The sequence below is a fragment of the Dama dama genome, chromosome 12 (assembly GCF_033118175.1).
Source record: "Dama dama isolate Ldn47 chromosome 12, ASM3311817v1, whole genome shotgun sequence".
NCBI classification, from domain to species: domain Eukaryota; kingdom Metazoa; phylum Chordata; class Mammalia; order Artiodactyla; family Cervidae; genus Dama; species Dama dama.
Window position 1 is genome coordinate 19,304,663 of NC_083692.1, and position 21,016 is coordinate 19,325,678.

The window sequence follows — 21,016 nt, forward strand, 5'->3', positions numbered from 1 at the left end:
TAAGGCATGGGTGTTCACATCTCGAGGCCACGTTTTATTCTGAGGCACAAGAAGCCATTGAGGGATCTTTGGGGAAGGTCATTCTTGCGGCGGTGGCCTAGAGAGGCAGACTTCAAGGAGTGGGCCCAGAGGCTTCTACCAACGTAACATGAATGGAGGAATTTAGCCTGCAGTTGTTGTCAGAGATGGTTACACGGAACATTTAGACCAGGACAGAGTGAGGGCTCACAGGTAAGAGGTAAGCGGGTGGTACCCTTGTTGGGGGCACCGAGTGTTGATCTGTGGGCATTTCTGGTGACCAGTGTGTGCCACTGTTCTCATCTGTTAAGGCCACGAGCGAGCAAACAGCAAAGGGTTTACTGGAGCCTGGTGCTGATGCCACCCTTTGTTTTAGACCTTTCACTGTCATCTGGAGGGTCAGGGCAAAATGCCCAAACAGATCTGCAAGTGAAAAACACATCCAGAGTGTGTGACAGACTTAGTCTTTGGGACACTCTTGACAAGCCAGGTTGCAAAATGCTTTATCAACTTCAAAGTGAAGTTTTTTTTTTTTTCCTGCTTTTCAGATAAATAAACCAGTCATTTATTCCCCTCTTTTTCTCATGATCCCTCAGACAGTTCCCTCGGGAACGAGCTTTCCTCTTCTCCCCCAGCCAGCCCCAGTGGGTTCACCTTTACAGGCTCTGGGACTAGGACAGGAAGTAAGACTTGTGAGTATTTCTTCACTGGGAATTCACAGTGAAGTTTAACCACTTTTCATATCATCTAGACCAAATGTTAGGAGCAGTGACCACTAACCAAACATAAAGAACAGATTGCTAAATTAAGAAGTTTTGATTATGTCCCCATCTCTTTTTTTTAAGCCTAAGGCAAACATACAACTAATTCTTTGACAACTATTATTTGCCTAGTAAGTAACTTGGGCTGTGGTACAGTTGATAAGGAGTTAGGAAGGTGTTTGGGAATGTGATGTGCTCAGTCATGTCCAACTCTTTGCGACCCCATGTTACTGCAGCCCACCAAGCTCCTCTCTCTGTCCATGGGATTGTCCAGGCAAGAATATTGGAGTGGGTTGCCATTTCCTCCTCCAGGGGATCCTCCTGACCCAGGAATTGAACCTCCGTCTCCTGGGTCTCTTGCATTGCAGGTGTTACCGCTGGTTATAGCAGGTATAACCACCGGCTACATTCCAGAGCTCATCAGGTACTTTTTCGAGTAGTCAGTTGTCTCCTGTCTCTGAGAGACAGTATACTGTTCAAAAGTGGACTGAGTAGCCACAGCTTCTCTGCAGTACAGAACTGTGGCAAAAGCTCTGCATTAGAGGTGCAATACCAAAGATGCTCTTCGTAGAAGGCAGATCATGTTATGAACAAGCTTGTGAGAACTTAGAACTGCGGGGGGGTGAAAGTATGGGTGATATTAGGGTCATAGCTTAGCACTTATGCTTGTTTGTGCTCTTCGGGTGGGGGCATCTCACCAAAATCAATCCAAAAGATCACCAGCCCAGGTTGGATGCATGAGACAAGTGCTCGGGCCTGGTGCACTGGGAAGACCCAGAGGGATCGGGTAGAGAGGGAGGTGGGAGGGGGGATCGGGATGGGGAATACATGTAAATCCATGGCTGATTCATGTCAATGTATGACAAAAACCACTACAATATTGTAAAGTAATTAGCCTCCAACTAATAAAAATAAATGAAAAGACAAAAACAAAAGATTCTACCAGACCTTTCAATCATGCAGCTATTTCCTGGGTCCTCCATGCAGGTCAGCATGCCAGGGCTGCAGAGATACAGGGGTGATGTCTAAATGATTGAACACCTAAGAATTCTGCTAATTGGCAAGCTTCTTAGCCTTTGAGGGCCAGAGCCAGAAAAATTTATTTACTTGGTGATTAAATATGAAATGCTAGCATTGCCCCAAGCCGCTTTGTGATTTCTCCTTAGCACTAGCAGTGTGATACACAAGTACTGTCAGCAACTGGAGGAGTGTGGAAAGTAGAGGACGTGGTCTCGTCTGGTACCAAGTCCCAGGTCTCTGCTTCCCAGGTCTGTGATCAGTGGTCAGTCACTTTCTCTCCCCAGAAAAGGATGCTGATAATTTTTATATTATTACTACTGCCCTACCTCCTTTACGGGTTGTTTTAAGGGTCAAGTCAGGTTAAGATAGGGGAAGTCATTTATAAAACCTAAAGCTCTGAAAACATTTATTATAACATACAGCTCATCTACTGGATGACCATTCTGATACTCTAATGAGTTTTGGATTTGTTTCTCTGTACATTTAAGTTGTAGGACGGTTCGGGCAGGACACAGATGCGTGACACTCAAGGGGGTAACTAGAGTGTTTTAATTGGTGAAGCACATTGGACTAGCAACAGAGACGCAATTACCAGCTGCAGGTCTGAAGGGACAAATGGAGAGAAGTTCCTGGAATCCAGAGAGCTGTGTTCCAGCAGAAGCTGTAGCCTGGGGTGGAGGAACACAGCCACAGCCCACCAAACCCCAACAGCAGGGGAGCCAGAAACTAACATTCCCCCCCAAGCTCCTGCCCTCTGCTTTCCTGCTGTTACATCTAATTGGCCAAACCCAACCCGTGCCAGGGAGCCTGCTGAAAGCTTTGCAGCAAAGCCATGAAAGCTGGCCTCAGTCTCCATCTTTGTTCCCTCACCCAAGATCTGAGCAGATGTTGTTGTAGCTGGTTTGATGCTATAGCAGCCACGCATCACAAGGTTCTAAATCATGAACAGAAGCAATGCACCAGGCTGTGGTTCTTTATTTGGTGGAAAGATAAGCTCTTTGTATTAACACTGTATAAACATCTCACAAACTGCTGCTCTTGGATTACAGAAAGGCAAAGCCCATTTTCTTTGAATTGGGGCCCTTGAATCGGATGTTCAAGTCATCATGATAAAATCAGGAGCTGCTGTACCTAACATTCTGGAAGGTGCTTCAAGAAATGCATGCTAAGGCCTGCCTAGTATCTGAAAGGATCCATCTTTCCTTTGAAAGCCAATGAATGGTAATAAATGAGAATCCCAGAGATCTGACACTGGTGTTCAGTGAGTTTGAGAAGGCTTATTTAATGATGACCAACTCAGCCTTAAAAATTTTCCTCTAAAGACTCAGAGAAATGACTTCCCCTTCTTCTCACTTGGCTTTCTCAAGGATGTCTTTCTGGGACCCAGGCACTGACTACTAACAGTTTCATCAGGCTTCTTGAAAGGGCTTTTGGTGAAAAAAGCAGCTTTAGTTACTGTCTACCTTCAGCCTTTAGAAAATTATTTTTTGTTAAAAAAAGAGGGGGAGAGAGATCCTAAGGAACTCAACAAGAAATAGGCACCTTTTATGAAAAGGACTTTCAAGGCTCTTGAGCCCACAACTTAATCAAAATCACTTTACTGAAGTATCTCCACATAAAACATAGCACCTGTTCCTCAGCAGCTGGATGGATGGTACATGTGCACATAGACCACCCACTTAAAATGCCCTCACTGGAAACAGCAATTGTGGCAAAAATATGGCTAAAAATACGGCTACCTTAGCTCCCTTGAGTCACATTCACATCCCTCCAGGCCGCACCCTGCAGAGTCAGCTGTAGGAGAAGCAGTAAAGGTCCTGCCGGACGGCCATGAGCAACCCTGGCGCTCCCCGGGCGCCCCCAAGCCGAGAAGAGAAGGCCACGCTGGGAATGTCGGCCTTGGAGGTGGGGTATGGGGAGGGTATGGTTCTGAGTAGTTGGCCATCGTGGAGGCTCCAGATTCTCGTGTAGCAGTCCTGGCCCACTAAGAAAGAGGGAAGACATGCGGCAGGTTAGTGAGAACGCAGAGGAGCAGTGGTGGAGGTGGGGCGGCGGTGGGAACTGTGGCCCTGGCTTCCACGATTCCTAAGGGCTAGAGGTGATTCCATATGAGTCAAGCAAACTCACAACGGAAATTGCCTCTGCAGATAAGATGTCCCTTTTGAAAATTAAAGTTACAGGTTGCCCTGGTGCTCCAGAATCATGAGTTGCCGGTGTTCAAAGGGACAAGACGCAAAGGCTGGCTGGGACACCCTGGGTGGTTCATGGGGCATCTTGGCCATCGGGTGGCCCATTCTGTTTCTCTTGGTGACAAGGGCTGTTCAAGAGGGAGCCCAGCCCACCTGTTCTAGATGACATGCGGCTCATTTCCTTTTTGAGATAGTAACCAGGACGATCTCTTTAATGTCATTATATCCTGGGGCAAACTGGGTGAAAACTCTCTCCAAAACATTTTCTGCTTTAATGGTTCAGTTCAAAAGATGTTATAGTCTTCAGTGCTCACAGGTCAGAGGAAACACACCAGACAACACTGATTACAGCAGCCCGGACAGGCAACATATGCTACTGGGGGAAAAGGGCAGACCTTAGGCGTCACGGATTTCTGTGTGTGCTTCTGACCATCCGAGTTGATTCTATGACCTTAGGGGTAGATCAGTTCAGGTTGTGCAGTTCAAGGATTACTGCAGCCAGCCCACTCCCCACACCTGCTTTCTCAATAAAGCTTGTATCTTTTCTATCGTCCAGAACACAGAAACTCTTCTGTGGTGAAAACTTGTGGAAAATAGACTTAAGGAAGTTAATTGCTAGTGGTGTGGTAAGAGTAGTAAAAAATTCTAAGAAAGTTCTAGAAAAGTGATGCTTCTCAGGCACAAAAAGTTTCACAGCAGATAAGTACTTTCTGTAGGAATATTAGAAAATTTGAGATCTGTGAAGACTGAGAACATACTCCTTAATGACAAGGGCCTACTGTTTCATTTGTCAAACTGTCAAATAATTATATAATCTGTGATCAACTTGTAACTCCTTTCAAGGGGGTTTGGTGCTCAAAAGCTCTGCTTCTCTTCTGCACACCACAGATCACAGCGGGGGTGGTAAAGGGGCCGGGCCTTGGTTCCTTTACAGTGACCTTCATCTCTTTTCTCAGCATCCTCTGGTGGAAACTTGAGTACAAAGAACAGGGAGCTCAAGCTTTTCAACAGGACGGCCGCCCTGAAATGCGGACCTGGTGAACAGACTTAACCCCCACACCCAGGTCTCCTAAGTTGCTGTGTTTTATTGCTCCTCACTGGCCTGTAACTGAAGTCATGTCTGCCCAATGACGTGGAGACAAAGGGCTATCCACATGCTGAGGGTTAAACTGTTGCTCACTGATGGCCAACTCTGTGCCCCATCTTGACTCCCAGAGCCCAACTGACTAAACCCCCCTTTATTCAGCTTGTCATAGAGTCATGTCTTATCTGCTTTAGCTAAGGGTCAGGGTCAGTGGGATGGAGTGCCTCGTCCCCGGGTACCTGCCACCACGATTTCTTCCTCCTCGTGCACGTGTAGGGGCAGGTGGGCATACTCGTTCACGTGCCCTTCGTACTGCCGGATGCACTTAGTGGTCCTCAGGTCCCACAGCTTGATCTGTGGGAAGAAGCACAGAGGCTGTCAGGAAGGGTCCAGCAGGTACTGGTGAGCCCCAGGCAGGAAAGCCAGAGGGGGCGAGGTGGTCTCCACAGACCTCTTCAAGTGAGAAAATCTAAGTCGCCATACTCCAAGTCCGAGAACCCATCAGAGGCACCAGGACCAGTACCCCGTCCCTTCAGATCAGACGAGGCTCCGAGTAGGCGGCAAAGCAGCTGCCCTGCACACCTGGCGCCTCGCCTGGCCTCCACGTGCCTCTCCCCTGCCGTGGTCCGACATGAGTCTCTCCTGCCGAGCCCCTCCCCCGGCCCAGAGCAGCTCCTATGGCTGGAGAGTCAGCGGCACCCGTACCGTACCGTCCCGGCCATGTCGGACGCCATCAGGCACTGCTCTTCCTGGAGGATCTGCACGGAGGTCACTGCAGAGTCGTGGAACAGGCGGGTGGCCTTCCAGCCCTTGCCCTGATTTTGACAACGCAGATCAATGGCAAAGATTTCGCCAGAACGACAGCCGTTAAACAGCAAAGGAGCCTGTGGAGAGAAGGACTGCTTGGTACCTCCCTCCAAGGCTGTGAAGGCTGAGTCCCCCAGAAGACACCCCCTGCCTCCCTTCTCCTCTAGGTCAGAGGGATGGGTAGAGGCAGGCTGGTTAGGGTTCGCTCCTCAGTGGAGATGGAAGGGTTTCTTATCAAAGGTCAAGAACCGGACACCACGTGTCCCTCCAGTGTCCTCCCCGCTGGCTGCAACGGGCCCCTAAGGCCTCACCCCGAACCCCTCCCCTCCAGGAAAGGGAGGGTGTCCCGTCCCCACCCAGGCTCTAAGTGAGAAAGTAGGTGATGAGAGGGGAGTAAGAGACTAGAAACCCAGGGAAGACACGGGTCCCAAACAGAGTGTGAAGATGGCTGAGGAAACCTGAATGGTGAGTTCTGTGCTTATTGCCAAAGGCAGGGCGCAGCATCTCTTCCACCCTTTGAAAGAAAGGTGGCATTTTCTACAGGTCAGGTCTTTGAAATGTAGTAAGGACCAGAATTTTGATTTTAAATTTCTAAAATGGGTAGCTTGACAGCTGCATATAAAACTGTTACAAGTTGGGACATAATTTATACATTAAAATTTTTTTTACTGTCCTGCTAGCTAATCTAAGCACTCAAGAACTAACACTTCATTGAAACTTTAGGAAGTTGTTGAAAGCCAGCTGAGCCAGGCCTTTCTAGATCAGCCAGATTTCATTCAGCGCTGACTTATTCACCCATGTATCACTTCGGATGCCCTCTTTTTCCCTGTAAATGAGGGAGGAGGACTACATTCCACACAAGGGAATCCCATTCCAACCCAGCACAAGGTCCCCTCTTGGGAAACTGTGTTAGGCCCTCCCCAATCCAACCAACCGTGAGAGCAAACTGCTGGGTCAAGACGTCACTGCTGGTCCCAAACGACTGCCGGTGTCCCGTCACCACGCTGGTCACCAGGACTCGCCGAGACAAGCCTGACAGAGATGGACACGGGGCGGACAGCGTCACCCTGGGTCTGGGGAGAGGAACTGTAGACCGGCGTTTCAGGTCTGTGCCCTCCCTCAGCCTGGGCAGCAGGGCAGCTCACCTGTACTAAAGCAGTTGTTTGCCTGGATGTTCAGGGACCACGCACAGGACCAGGCCCCGGGGATCCGGAAACTGCAGAGCATGCCAGGCCGGTCTCCTGCTGAGGGGACAGCAGCAGTGTTTCAAGTCCAGCTGTGTGATCTTAAGCAAACTTTTTGTTAATTTTTTAAAATCAATAAAACACACATTAAGGGCACAAATCATACTATACTATACTATGAGTTTTCTCAAAGTAAGTAGAACTATGTAACCGCCACCTAGGTTAATAGAACATTCTGAGTACCCTGATACCTTTCATGTTTCTTCCCAATTACTACCCTCCTCACTCCTCCATAAAGGAAACCACGATTCTGACTTCTAAGAGCATCTCTTGGTTTTGTAAGGCAAATTCTGAACCACTTTTTGCCTCAGTTTTCTCATCTGTAAAATGAAGATACTACATCCTCCTGCTTCACAAACTGACTGTATGATGAAATGCCAGGCACAAGGCTAAGTGTGCATTAAATCACTTAATCTTCCATGTAACCCAAGGGGGCAGATATTTACTTTCCAGAGGTTAAGCAATCTCTTTAAGATGGTTAGGGGCAGAGCAGGGACTCATGCCAGGTCTACCTGAGAGGCCTGATCCTTGTCTCTGATCCTAATTCTCTGAAACTGAAAACTTCACATCCAGAACGCTGCCAGGCCGTCGGACTCCCTTCATCCATACAGAATTTAAGTATCCCTGACAGCACCTTCCATACAGTAGGAGCTTAACAGATGCTCACTTGGTGATCTGTATATAGGCAGCCTAAATAAATATTTTCATCTCCTGTGTTGGTTACACATGCTTTTAACTGTTCTAGCTGCTGAAAAGACCTAGAAGGAGGGGATAAGTGAAGATGTACATGCTTCCAGTGCAAATCCTGGGTGGGGTTTAAGGAATCCTCCCAGGTTCTCTGCAGACCGTCCCCACCCTGCGAGCTCCCACTTGGACTCACCAGCCTGCGGTCCCCACCCGTCTTGTCCAAGCCATCACCACAGAGCTTATGCTGCTGCTGGCTGCAGCTCCTGGGAGGCAGAGGACAAAGATGCCCCCCAGCACCTCCTTATCCATCAGTACCTGCATGATGACTGACAAACAGCGATGTGGGGAGCAGGGTGACACAGCCTGGAGTCTCTGCAATTCCCATGAGGCACAGCCTGGAAAAACTGTTAAGGACAGTCAAGAACGAGTCTCCTCCAAGAGGAGAACGGGCATCAGCACTCTTCAAAAAAATCATCCATATTTAACAGGCTCACATTTTCCATATTTAGTTTTGGATATTTTAAAAGAAAAAAAAATGTCACAGATACACTTAAAGGCCCCTTTTTAACGTCCCCCACACAGAGAGACTTGCTACTCTAAAACAGGTCTGAGTTCTAGGCCTTACTACTACACAGTATTTGTCCAAAAGCAATGTAAAGAAGCATTTGATTTTAAAATACATGTAAACGGCATCACACACAATCTTCTACAACTGTTCAATGTGCATTGTTTCTGAGATGTAATTGCGGTCATGTTTGTAGCTCTGGTTCAACCATTTGCACCACAGAGGACTCCTTTGTATGAACAGACCACAATTTATTTCTCTGGTCTCCTGCTGCTGGGCACTGAAGTGGGTTTTGCCCCCCGCCCACACCCTTTCTTCCTCTCTTCTTGTCTTTCTGTCTTCCACTCCCATGTATGGGAAGCTTCTCTTAAGAGTTTCTTACACCTGTGATAAGGATTTCATTTTACACTACAGTGTGCCCTATACACACAAACATTTGAAATAGGAGTTCCATAAAACATTCACCCTTACTAAATAGGAAACTGGCATTTTCCAGCAGTTTTCCCCATTCTCCTCCTACACCAAAACTTGGCACTATCAGACCTTAAAAACTGTGTTTATCTGAATGGGTATAAATTATCTTTTAACTTGCATTTCTCTGACTACATCTGATTAGTCATCAGGTTTCCCTTCATTTGAGCTGTCACTTTATATCCTTTGCCTGCTTTTCTACTGGTTCCTTTCCCTTCAGAGTTTCAACAGGAACCTGTGTTTACTCCCTACTTCCTCACCTTTTACTCTTCAACCCACTGAAATCCAGGTCAGACCCTCATCTTTTCAGTGAAACGTTCTCCCCATGGTCTCCAATGAGCTCTTAATACCTAAACGCGATGAATGCCTTCCAGTCCTGCCCTGAACCATGCAGCAGTTTCTAACGACACACTCCTTCTTGGCTCCATAAGCACTCCCCTGGCGTTCCATCCTTGATCTTCTATCACTAAGATACCCCAGCCTAGGCTCTAAGCCCCTTAAACTCGTGTCTCTCCTCTACTCCTGCTCATCAGTTCACTCTCTCCCCACTACTCTTAGCCTTCCCTCCAAGGTCTCATCCTCACAATCAGCCACCCTCACTGCTATGTCAGAAGTGAATCCATGACCACCGTCTTCCAGGGGCATCCCACAGTCCTGAGGATTTGGTTTTGCAAGGTCCTACCTAGTCAAAGACATCATGGATACCAAGCCACTTACTGCTGCCAAATGTGCCAAGCTCTCTTCTCACTCTTCCTTCTAATGGGTGCTCTGTCCCCTCCTTCCCATGTGGGAGTCACCTCCAGAAAGGCCACCCCGATTCCTGTACTCTACAACTGCCCCATGGCCATCACTGCAGACTGATCACCTGTTGAGGTGCCCAGTTCCAACCTTCCACAGGGATTGTAGATGCTCAACAGATGCTGGAATGAACACACACACCTCATTGAAAAATGTACATCTGTGCCAGGCAGGCAACAGTCTTGACCACCTGCATGTGTGGTGTGTGGGTATCATGTTGCCTAGGGTGGTAAGCCTCATGTTAAATATCTGTAATACAGAGGCTGTTGAAACTATACATGAGAACACTGTGTCTGGGCAGCTCAATTTTTTCTGAAATAAATTTCTTTTCCTTTTAGGTTTGTAGGGCAAGGATGGGAGAAAGTCCTTACCCATGTTATTATGGCTGAAACCCAGGTTACACTCAAACTTTGCACGGTACTTACAAGGGCCAGTATCAAAGATTTTTTTTTTCCAGCATCAAAGATTTAATCCCTGAATAGGCCACAGGTGAGTGAAGAAACTAGTTAAGTGTAGAAAAAATTCAGTTGAACCTTCTGCCACTCCAGGGCAAAGAGCAGATGGCTGGTCCAAACCAGGTGTCATTTTTGTAAAGAGAGAGAGTTCAAGACCTTCAGTAAAAGCAGCAGGCGTATAAAATCCTGACTACCCGAAATGACCACCAGAGGGCAAGCTGCTGATCAAACAGCAACATTCCCCAGTCACTAAACCCTTTCACTCTTGTTTTACAATGCTTTACTGCTCTTTGCAGATAGTGTTTTATTTTGTTTTTTAAAAACAAATTGAAGATTTGTAACAACCTGATATTGAGCAAACCCACTACTGTTGCTATTTTCCCAATGGCATTTGTTCATTTTGTGTTTTTGTGTCACATTTTGGTAATTCTCACAGTATTTCAAAATTTTTCATTACTATTTTATGTTACAGTAATCTGTGATCAATGATCTTTGATGTTTACTGCAAAAAGATTGACTTGTCTTCAAGTCAAGCTCAGATGATGATTAGCATTTTTAACAACAGTATTTTTAAGTTAAGGTATATACGTTGTTGCTCAAATATAATGCTGCCGCACACTTAACAGGATAGTGTAAACAACTTTTATATGTACTGGGAAACCAAAAAATTCATATGACTTGCTTTATTACGATATTCTCTTTATTGCAGTGGTCTGGAACTGAACCTACACTATCTCTGAGGTATGCCTATAAATAAATTTTTATCCTCACAAAGAGAAGCATGGAAAAATGCCATATTGTCTGAAGATCAGAAATGGGAGTGAGATTCTTGTTTTGCCTTTTTTAAGGTTTGATCTCTTCTGCCCTCTGGTAGGATTAAGATAGTAAAAAGGTGGTCCCATCACTATACAAACCCCACCAAATGAAAGCCACCTAAAACTTTCTACTTACAGAACACACACAGTTTGTCTTACATAAAATTTATAATCAGATCCTAATAAAACCCTTTGAAACAGAGTGTTGTGGAACAAATTTAAAAAAAAAACAAAACACTCCCCCCTTAAAAAACCCCCGCAAACCAGACCAACAGATTCCAATTGAGGCATCATTTGTTGAGGACCCATGACATGGCCAAGCACTGTGTGGTATATATTCACAGATGTTGACCAGTTAACCTGAGGACAACTCTAAGTTAGGCATAACAAGTGGTCACACAGTTTTAAGAACTCATTTGTTATGGAAATAAACCACAGCAAGACTCATTAACACATGGCTTTGACTTTGGGTCCTTCTCTCCATGAAGGACACGATGGACAGCTGACCTCTGCACCATCGAGAGCGCCCAGGGACCCCAGCTACCCTGACACTGCACTGTGTGCCCCTACAATCCGGGAAGGGAAAGCGGAGACTAGAATGAAGAGTGCTCTGAAGAAGGCCATCGGGGGCAGCAACCTAGGCCCAGAGCCCACAGCCCCAGTCCACATCCAAGGAACATCCTCTCTGGTGTGCCCCAGCCTCCCCGCCCCTCCCGCAAGGTTCCCCTTCCCTCTGTCTCGGGAGGACCTGGGGTCTTTTTCCAAGGCTTTACTGTTCCTTTGCGTTTGGTTCCTCTGCTAACGCACCGACTCTCAAGTCCAGACCTCTGTCTGATACGTGGTGACATCAACATAGTTCCAGCACTTCAGCTACTTCTCTGTGCTCCATGGGAGTCCCTGTTTTTTAGCAGGTCCACCACTCTTTCCTCCAGGGGAGACATGCATGCAGAATAGTCCAGACCCCTGGACACTAAGACACCAAGACAGAGTCTCACAAACCCCACAGGTGCCCAGGTCTACACCAGGGTGTGGCCTGCCCACCAAACCTCTTCACCGCCCAAAGATACAGAACGTGGGAGTCCAGGTGATTCAGCGAGGCCCAACACATGGCGTTCACCTGGTGAGGAAACACACAGCAAGACGGGGAGACTGGTCGGGCTGCCAACTTAGAAACAGGCGCTCTCTTACAGAATACAGACACCTGACTGCTTCCTTCAGGTCTCACTCCTTGAGCAGGGCTGGAACAAACTTCTGAGGAGAAGGAAGCTCCCTGCCCACCACGTAGAACCTTGAGGGCAAGGGGAGGAAGCAACTCCTGGGCCGGGGTCATTCATCATCAGCATGGGGGCCTCACAATGAGGCATCTGGTATCCCCTCCAGGGAGGGGATGGATTCTCTGCAACGGATCTCACTTCACCCAGAAACCATTTTCAACCTGTGTCTGTCTTGTGGCCCAGGTCTCAACAGAAGAGGAAGCTACAGCTTCTTACAGATGCCATCACCCCAAATCAATGTAAAGGCTGCCCCCTAGTCAGCAAGCAAGCCCCTTACATTTACGTAGATTTCAGTGCTGGCTAGACTGGCTGGGAGATAAACAGAATGACACAGTGGGAGGACCCTCTGTCCACCGTGGCCCACCTCCTGGGAGCTAAAACACCATGTTTTCCCTTGTGAAAATGAGGTAATGGAGCCCTGCCTCTTTCACCAAGCCCTCTCCTCTCCTCTGAGTGTGGCCAACTACCGCAGCGCCCTGGATCCAAAGGCAAAGCGGCTGCCAAGGCTACAGCGCAGGGCAGCGTACCTTCCGATTGGTGAAATAGAGGTTTTCATGCATGTGCACCCTGAACGTGGGGGTCTTCAGGCCGTGCAGGCTGATGATGCCGTACTTGGAGCCCCCGACTTTGACATCATTCACAGTGAAGAGCCGCTCACTGTTGGTATCCGCCTGGAGAGGGGAGGTGGACTGTGGGTGACCGCCCAGGGTGAGCCAGGTGGGCTGCCTAAGACCAACTGCCCAGCCCCCACGCTTTCTGTGCATTTCCACCAGGTGAGGGCCCCTGTCCATGAGGGAGTGTGGAGTGACCTGACTTGCCCCTACATGGTATAGCCATCACTGGGCAAAGCTAACAGGTATCTGGTCTCACAACTCAGGAGCAAAAATGGCAGTGAGGGGCATGGCCAGCAAGTCTGACCTCACTCAACTGGGTGTGGGAGAGTCCTAACATCCACCCAGAGGACTGCTCAGATGAGCCTCACGGTGACAGAGCACGTGGCCACACAGCAATGTGGGAAATGCTAGTTATAACTGCCAAGGGCTAAAAGAATGCAAAATCAGATTCCTATTACATAGCTACTATGATCACCACCGCAGGAGACGCCAGTTCGATTCCTGGGTCAGGAAGATCTACTGGAGAAGGCATAGGCTACCCCTTCCAGTATTCTCGGGCTTCCCTTGTGGCTCAGCTGGTAAAGAATCCACCTGCAATGTGGGAGATCTGGGTTTGATCCCTGAGTTGGGAAGATCCCCTGGAGAAGGGAAAGTCTACCCACTCCAGTATTCTGGCCTGGAGAATTCCATGGACCGTATAGTCCATGGGCTGGCAAACAGTCGGACACGACTGAGCGACTTTCACTTCACTATAATTACCACCAAGTAAAAAAAGGCACTGCATGGGGAAAAAAATTGCAATAAAAAGATGGCACTGGGATGTGGGCTATTTTAAGCTTTTCTTTTCTCATTTAAAAAAATGTGGTTAATTATTTCAGAGCAAAATTTTTATATGTGTGTTTTTAATATATACGTATAAATATACACATATACACACCGGTTTGGATGCTGGTGAAAACTTACTCCCTTTGCAAGCTCACTCAGCAAGAATAGGTATGTTCCTGAAGAATCGTAACTATGACTAGCGTTAGATTGAAAATCTGATCCCTGGGTGACAGACTGCCCTTCCCACCTCTCTGGTCACACCTGCCATCCAGTCATCGTAACGGAGTGACAGGGAGGGTCCTGCAAGCACCAGCACCGAAGTGGGAGGACCGGGTGCCCAGGCCACGCTCGCTAAGCAGCAGATGCACAGTGACCTCTACTGTCCCCACCCAGACAGAATGTGAGTCCTGGCCCCCAACACCCCTTCCACAGAAGGGTTCTGCTGCCGAGGTCCCCTGGGGCTGGACCTCAATGGTCAGTTCCATCCCGTCCTACCAGCAGACCACTGAGGTTCTCACTCTCCTTGACTGGCCCTCTGCCTCCAGGAAGGCCTCCAGGGGTTGCTAGTCTAGCTCAGGGGTCTGACTCCTTCTGGCTGTGGTGGACACTCTGATCCTCTGCCAATATGTCTCTGGCCCCCGGCTTCTGGTTCGGATCTAACCAGAAGTGGGAACTTTCTGTTTCCCGGAAATGATGCAATGGATGATGAAATGGAAGTGTGCTGGATGAATAGGCCCTGCTACTGAGGTCAGGGACAAAGCAGGAGATGAATACGCTGTTGCTTCTGAAGGACACTGGGACTTCAGGTTTGGCCACCAAATCCTGCCCAGCACAGCAAGGATTAGAGGCCCCTGGTCCACCGTGTACTCTCTCACGTGTGTGCACAACATACCCAGTGGGAAGTTACTTTGTGATGGTTCTCTGTCGGCATGTGCAGACCCTGGCTTTAATGAATGTCAAGCAACACAGCTGTAGTGGGGTGACAATGGTCACAGCACAGTCTGTCTCGCCCAGCTTGGCATTTGCCGCTGGGTAGCTGCTAGTTAGAACCATAATACCTGATTTCATGGCTAGTGGCTTCTATGCAGTCAGGCTTGATGGAAACCAAAGCGAAGCCACAAATGGTCCAGGGGACGGCCACTACACCCCAGCACCTGCGGATGGCTCCCTTGCACTCACCATTATCAGGTTAAACTGGTCACTTGCCAAAGCAGAGGGATCCGAGCTCTGAATTTGGACCTTTTTCCTCTGCATGCAGCTCACTCGCAGCTCATGGGCTAAACTGCAAAGGAGAAAGAGAATAGCACAGAAGGGTGGACGCCATACCTAGGTATCCATGAAGAAGGTACAGGGCTTCTGCTCTGTCCCATACCCAGAAGACCATCTTCGTGGGTCAGTTCTCTTTTCATGTTAAATCTCAGCAGTGGAGCTGAGCAAGGCCCCAAGGAAGCTCCATTTAAGAATCTTAGGAAAACTACAGCAAAGAAATGGGTGGCTCACTCACGGTGTCAAAGAAGGTCACACTAGAAAGATTGGTTTTGGATCATCTAGCGCAACTCTTTCCCTTGGGATGAAGAGCATGTGACCAAACGGAACAACCTACTGAAGGGCACACAGTTCATGTGCAGCCGCCCATCCGATTGCCTCCTTTCCTCTTCACCAAGGACCGAGCATGTCTTCGGGTGAAGAACAGATCTTTCTAACTAGCCCTTTAACTCTTTTCCCACCTGCACTGGCTGATATTACCTGTAGGGCCGGCCTTCCCCGGAGGGGGCCTCCCCAAGGAAGCCACCCACACTCATGTTGTTTCTTCCCTGGCCCAGCTGTAGCAGGAAGAAGCAGAATGCAGGGGCTAGGAGCTCAGGCTTGGGAGTCAGACAGATGGTCGGTCCCCTTTCTACCTTTGCCCTGAACAAATCATTCCACTCTGAGTCTCAGTCTCTTCTTGTGGAACCTGGGGGAAGGGTCAACCTACCTCACAGGTCTTTGGTTAGAACTGTAGACATCACAAGTGTTTGAAATTTAGTACATACCCTTTTAATGTGCCATTTTTGCTGACAACTCATTAGAAGGAGAAAAGGAGGCAGAAGTCTGATAGGATGAAGTTAAAGGATCTCGTACTTAACTAGAAACAAACTACAGGTAACAAAGAGGAAACACCTTGAGAAATTCCTGCCCAGTTTCTCTGCCTAGATCCCTTCCCTGCTCTCGCTGGCTCTAGAGGGAAGGTGATGCTCCCAGGACTGACTTCAGCAGCAGAAGGCAGGCTGTGGGCTGGAGTGCCTCCACTGTGAAGGCTCCTCAAAGAGCAGCTACGCGTGCTATGCCGACTTACTTATTGGACCATGGAAAAAAAAATAGGAAAAGAACACTGATGAAGAAAACATAACCATGAGGCATTATCTTACCGGCAGTAACTGGTGGCATTGAGAAAACCCAGCTTGCTTTTCTGGAGTAAGGAAGATGTATTAAATCCCAACCTGGCTATTTTCTAAATTAAAGAGAGAAAGATTTGATGAAGTTTTCTGTTATTGTATAATAGATTCTGTTTTTAGGATGCGATGAAGAAATAGGTACTAAGTTGATAGAAATTACACGCATAAAAATCTGATCCTCTCCTTTGCTAGTCTCCTCTCTTTGGAAAGAGGAAAAGCCTATCACAACAAAGTATGTGAGAGCTGCAAAGTCTGCTCGGCACCCTTCTCTCCAAGGCCCCCGTCAATTTAAACCTGAGATGAGGCCACTGAGCTAGCGAGTGCAGGAATGGCCCTAGCCACTCAGGTCTGCATCGTGCTTTCCATTTGAGCTACAGTGACTGTGGGGCCCGGATTTTCCATTCCACTGCTCCTGTGATCGCTGAGATGTCCGGGTGTCTCATCCCCAGAAGGGATCCTGGAAACCCTCCTATCCAAACCACATGTTCTGGTTTTCCATTGAAAATACTCAGTCACAGAGGCTGTATTGGGTTGCTATCCGAGAACCTCCGGGGGAGGAACAGAGTGTCAGGATTACTGATGAAACCCAGTAAATGAGAAAAGGCAGTGGTGGTGGGAGGAGTATCTCGCCTGTTCCTATTCTCTTCATCAGGTTCTCGTCAGGGAAAACTCGATGATACCCCCCCAAAGTGTGCTACGCCGAGTGTTATGGGGGTGTTTAACTGACGCCTCCTTGCGGCAGTGGGTGGACGCTGGCAGGAGTGGAGGGGACGGGGCAGCCCCTGGGGTGCAGCACCTACCTTCCCCTGCCGTTTCTCTTCCTCTAGCAGCTTCAGCCTCTTGAGCTCCATTTCCTTCTGCCGGATACTCTCCTTCGTGAGAGGGTTGCAGTTGTTATGTCCAGGCAGCAAGCGGAAGTAGCGCTTCTTTTCAGGATCAAAGTAATAACCTGGTAGATCTTAAGTCAAAAGAAATAAAATTCAACTTAAAACTCCATGAACTTAGCCCCCCAACGAGGAGCCCAGGGGCCTATCCACCACCCCTCCTGGTTGCCGGTCCTTCCCGAGGGACAGCAGGCGGGCGAGCACTGCCAGTCACCACCCGGGGCCCGAGTTCAGCCCGTGGGGAGACGTTTGCCTCAGGATCTCGGTTCTTAACACACTCAGCTCCTCCCTTGAGTGTTTAAATTTGCTCCCAGGATTTCCTCCGAGTCAAGAATGGGCCAACGACACACCTAGAGTGTACCACACATGAGTGAAGACACACAGGGCTGAGGAGAAGGACAGTCAGAGCAGACAGAACCAGATGACGAGGGATGACTGGGTTTCATCTTTCCCCGCAGGCAGGCCCCGGAGGAGCCCTGTCCGGCAGGTGGCCTCACCTGGCACAGAAGAGCTGCCAGCTGGGCTGGAGGTTGAGGGGACCTCACCATGGCCATCGCTGGAAGCCTGCGGGCTCTGCTGCGCCCCTGCATCATTCCTGTTGACACATAGAGTAACCTGGAGCCAGTGAGTCCCAGTCATTCTCTGACAGTGGGGTCCTGCAGTTCCATAGCCTTCACATTCCCAACCCTCGATTACTTGGGAAGCACTGACCCTTCTCTTCCTTGGAAGCAGTTTACCCACTGCCAATATAGCAAAATTAGGGCAAGGTTTTGGTTTCTCATCCTTTACAGGATGCAGGTCACAGTACTTCCCCTTTTGCATCTCCTCCTTTGAGCATTTTCTGAGGTCTTCTGGAATTTTCCAGATGAAAATGAGAACAGAACTCTTGGCCAATAAGAATTTTACCAGCTGGGCTCATCTGTCAGCTCAAGAGTAGCTACAAGGCCAGGTGAATTGCAGTCTTTACTGGATTCAGCAGTACAAAGAATTTACATTTTACTTGGCTACCCAAGCCTACAGTTGGAGAAACTGGGGTTCGAGCACAGAGGTGATTTCCTCAACAACACTGGGACAGAGCCATGGTTTAAAGAGTCATTCTGCAAAGCTACAAGTAGCTCCTGTGGCAATTATAGGCTGAAGGATATAATGATAGAACAAAAGACCTAATTTTAGAATTCTGATAAAGTCCAAAATTATGAACCTTCCCTGCCCCCTATAACACTGAAAGGAATACAAACTGCAAAAAAAGGTTAAAAAAAAAAATCAAAGAACTTTGCCTATAGATACTAACTATGCACAGTTTCAGAGAATATTATTTATTCTCCCTTTTTATGGCCCAGAGCTTCCCGAGGCAGTTCATCTGTGATCAGCAGCAAGACAGAGGGGGATTAAGTGTCACGACAGATGTCTACATTTCTAGTCCAAGGACTGCTGCTCCCTTCTTTCCACGTGGAGTGCAGAGGATTGTTGTCCTGCGTGTTTCCACAAGACTCTGCCAGGCTGAGTCAAGGTGCTCTTCTTACACAGACCACATTCTAGTGCACGTTGTGCTCCTGGGGGAAGGCCTGGGGCCCATGGTTCTCCTTATAAAAAGTATAAACACTGGGTACTATCCTGATCTTTCTACAGCATGGGTCAAGTTTGGGACTTCAGCTCAGAGACCCTGTTAGCTTGCACGAGGTGAGGCCCGCCCATACAGAAGGCCCGCTCAGAGCCAGGCATCCTCATGGGGCTTTACATACACTTCTGTGACTCTCACAAGAGAAATACTGTATAAGAAGAGTGACTCAGGGTGACCAAGTAGGTCGCCCGATTTCACAAGGGAAAAACGCAGAGCGTCAAACCCAGATCGCCTAATTCTAAAGCCCTTATTCCTTCCACATTTTGATGCTTTTCTAAACCTTGTGTTTTTTTTTAACTCTTTTGAGTTAATCTGTTCTAGAGAAGCATACTGGCATTTAACATCTTCTGATCCTATAATTAGAAAGTTGTCCATTTTAAAAGGAGATCTGGAGTGTTGGAAGGGTTCTGAAATTGGCATATAGGTCTCCTCTGGTGAGGAATGGGCTATAGAGACCTCCTAGGGCCTAGAGGTCAGGTCAGCAGCCCTGAATTGTGAGGAGGTATCCTCTCCTGGGGTGGGGTAGGGTGAATCATGTCCTGAGACTAGACTGTTTGTATTTCATTCATGCAGAAAAACAAGTGTGGAAAATGTTTATTATAGGGATTCCACCTAAGTATACACTGTTTTATTTTCTAAGCTGGGTGGTAGGTACGTGATATTCACTGTATTACTCTTTCTACCTTTCTGTGTTCATTAAATATTAGCTATTATATATTACTTGGGATTTAGGCTGAATTAATGAAATTAGGTTTCCAGAAAGCTATTTTCATAGGCTGAAAAAAAAAAAGAGAGAGAGGAAAAAGGTCTAAAAAATGGAGAAACAGCTCCTCAGTTATACCAGACAATGTTTACTCTAAGCCTGTGGCGAGGGCTCTGGCCACAAGTCACGGTCATACGGAAGAGAAAGATAAGTGTGGCCATCTCCTCACTACTCAAAGTGTGGCAGACAGCCCAGTCCACAGCAGAGACACCTCCATGGAAGTGTGCGAGACGTGTAGAGTCTAGTCAGCCCCACCTCAGATGCTGCATTTGGTCGAGACCCTTAGGGAGTTACATGTGTGTGAGGGTGCTGGCAATGCTAGGAAGACACGGGGCAACGGCACTTGCCTCTCGTTAGAACCATGCTGCCTGAACCCAGCGTTGTGTCGGTGGCCCCTTCTCCTGTGTCTTCTACTCTGCCAGCTGCTTTTATGCATTTCAGCTCCTAAAAGGCAGAAAGAAGAAACAAAAATTACATGCAAATGCACGTGTGCACATCTTTCTCTTGTTTGCTTTTGACAGTTCGGTTCCTTCACGTACAGAACTAGGCAAAAGGATGTCCCCAACCTGAGTTATCATGAAAGCCGCCACCAAGCCTTACCTGGAGAAGGACTGCCACCAGGAGGAAACATGGATAAAACCCAATGCGCCCGTAGCCACCTCGCTGTCTGCAGCCCTCTTACCTCACAGCAGACACCCGGCCCGACAACCCGCCAACCTCCATTGCCTGGGTCACTGTGTGACGTGTTGACAGACTCACAATTACTTTTTGACTAAAGTCTGAGCCTGCCATGAGAACCTTCTTCGGCTAGTCTTCTTTCCCTTACCAGATTAACACCAGAGCTATATAATAATTATTCTTTCAATCCACACACATCCCTGATTCATACAAAACAGTTAATAGTAAACACTTTCTCTTTCTCAATATCGAGCAGGAAAAATTGTGAACAAATTAAATGGGGCCAGTGCCTGTGACTTCTCAAGGTGCTTTAGAGAGTGTTTAAGCTTCATGAAGTACATTAACTGTTAAAGGCAAGGGTGTGTGTGTGCATTTGTTGAAATGATGACACTGATGTTGCCATAACTATTTCAAGTGGCTTTTTAAAATCTTACCTTGTATAGCCTGAATTTATCACTTAGTTGTCAAAATGTCACAAGTTTTAACAATGGGAATCACACTAGGAATTCTTAAGAGACTGAACTATAGTATGGAGTCCAGTTGCTGCGAGATTCATGCTTTCCCAACACCCGGTTGGGATTCCTTCCCCAGTCACTGGAGACACCGTGACATCTGACTGAATGTACTTTATAAATGTCAAAAATCGGAAAAATATTTCTAGGAACTAGAGAACAGATAAGAAATCTACTTGCCTTTGTACAGGAGCCAGGAATCAAGATCATCCCCAAGAAAAAGAAACACAAAAAAGCAAAATGGCTGTATGAGGAGGCCTTACAAATAGCTGTGAAAAGAACAGAAGTAAAAAGCAAAGGAGAAAAGGAAAGATATACTCATTTGAATGCAAAATTCCAAAGAATAGCAAGGAGAGATAAGAAAGCCTTCCTCAGGGATCAATGCAAAGAAATAGAGGAAAACAATAGAATGGGAAAGACTAGAAATCTCTTCAAGAAAATTAGAGATACCAAGGGAACATTTCACGCAAACATGGGCTCAATAAAGGACAGAAAT

At 47.6% G+C, this 21,016-nt stretch overlaps 1 protein-coding gene and 1 non-coding gene across 10 annotated transcripts in view; both read right to left on the reverse strand.

The window, feature by feature from the left end:
- Positions 1-21,016, reverse strand: part of DCAF4 (DDB1 and CUL4 associated factor 4) — a 36,217-nt gene that overhangs the window by 2,004 nt on the left and 13,197 nt on the right. For 2 of the 9 annotated variants that reach the window (XR_009695064.1, XR_009695065.1), the window contains exons 2-14: positions 19,678-19,774; positions 17,444-17,541; positions 16,863-17,020; positions 16,036-16,118; positions 14,807-14,909; positions 12,716-12,859; positions 11,982-12,202; positions 8,126-8,205; positions 7,025-7,123; positions 6,814-6,911; positions 5,783-5,956; positions 5,312-5,426; positions 3,539-3,783 (exon numbers count right to left, since the gene is read on the reverse strand). Coding sequence is in view for 5 of the 9 variants with exons in the window: in XM_061156744.1 (XP_061012727.1) it covers positions 3,590-3,783; positions 5,312-5,426; positions 5,783-5,956; positions 6,814-6,911; positions 7,025-7,123; positions 8,126-8,205; positions 11,982-12,202; positions 12,716-12,859; positions 14,807-14,909; positions 16,036-16,118; positions 16,863-17,020; positions 17,444-17,541; positions 19,678-19,766 (1,656 nt within the window). In the remaining 4 variants the exon portion in view is untranslated. Of the gene's footprint in view, positions 1-1,727; positions 1,782-2,752; positions 3,784-5,311; positions 5,427-5,777; positions 5,957-6,813; positions 6,912-7,024; positions 7,124-8,125; positions 8,206-11,981; positions 12,203-12,715; positions 12,860-14,806; positions 14,910-16,035; positions 16,119-16,862; positions 17,021-17,443; positions 17,542-19,677; positions 19,775-21,016 lie in introns of those variants that run through there. The other 7 variants (XR_009695063.1, XM_061156749.1, XM_061156747.1 and 4 more) reach the window with 7 other exon arrangements.
- LOC133067538 (small nucleolar RNA SNORD22) lies at positions 606-731 on the reverse strand. The gene has a single exon (XR_009695322.1). It is a non-coding gene; the product is annotated as a small nucleolar RNA SNORD22 (small nucleolar RNA).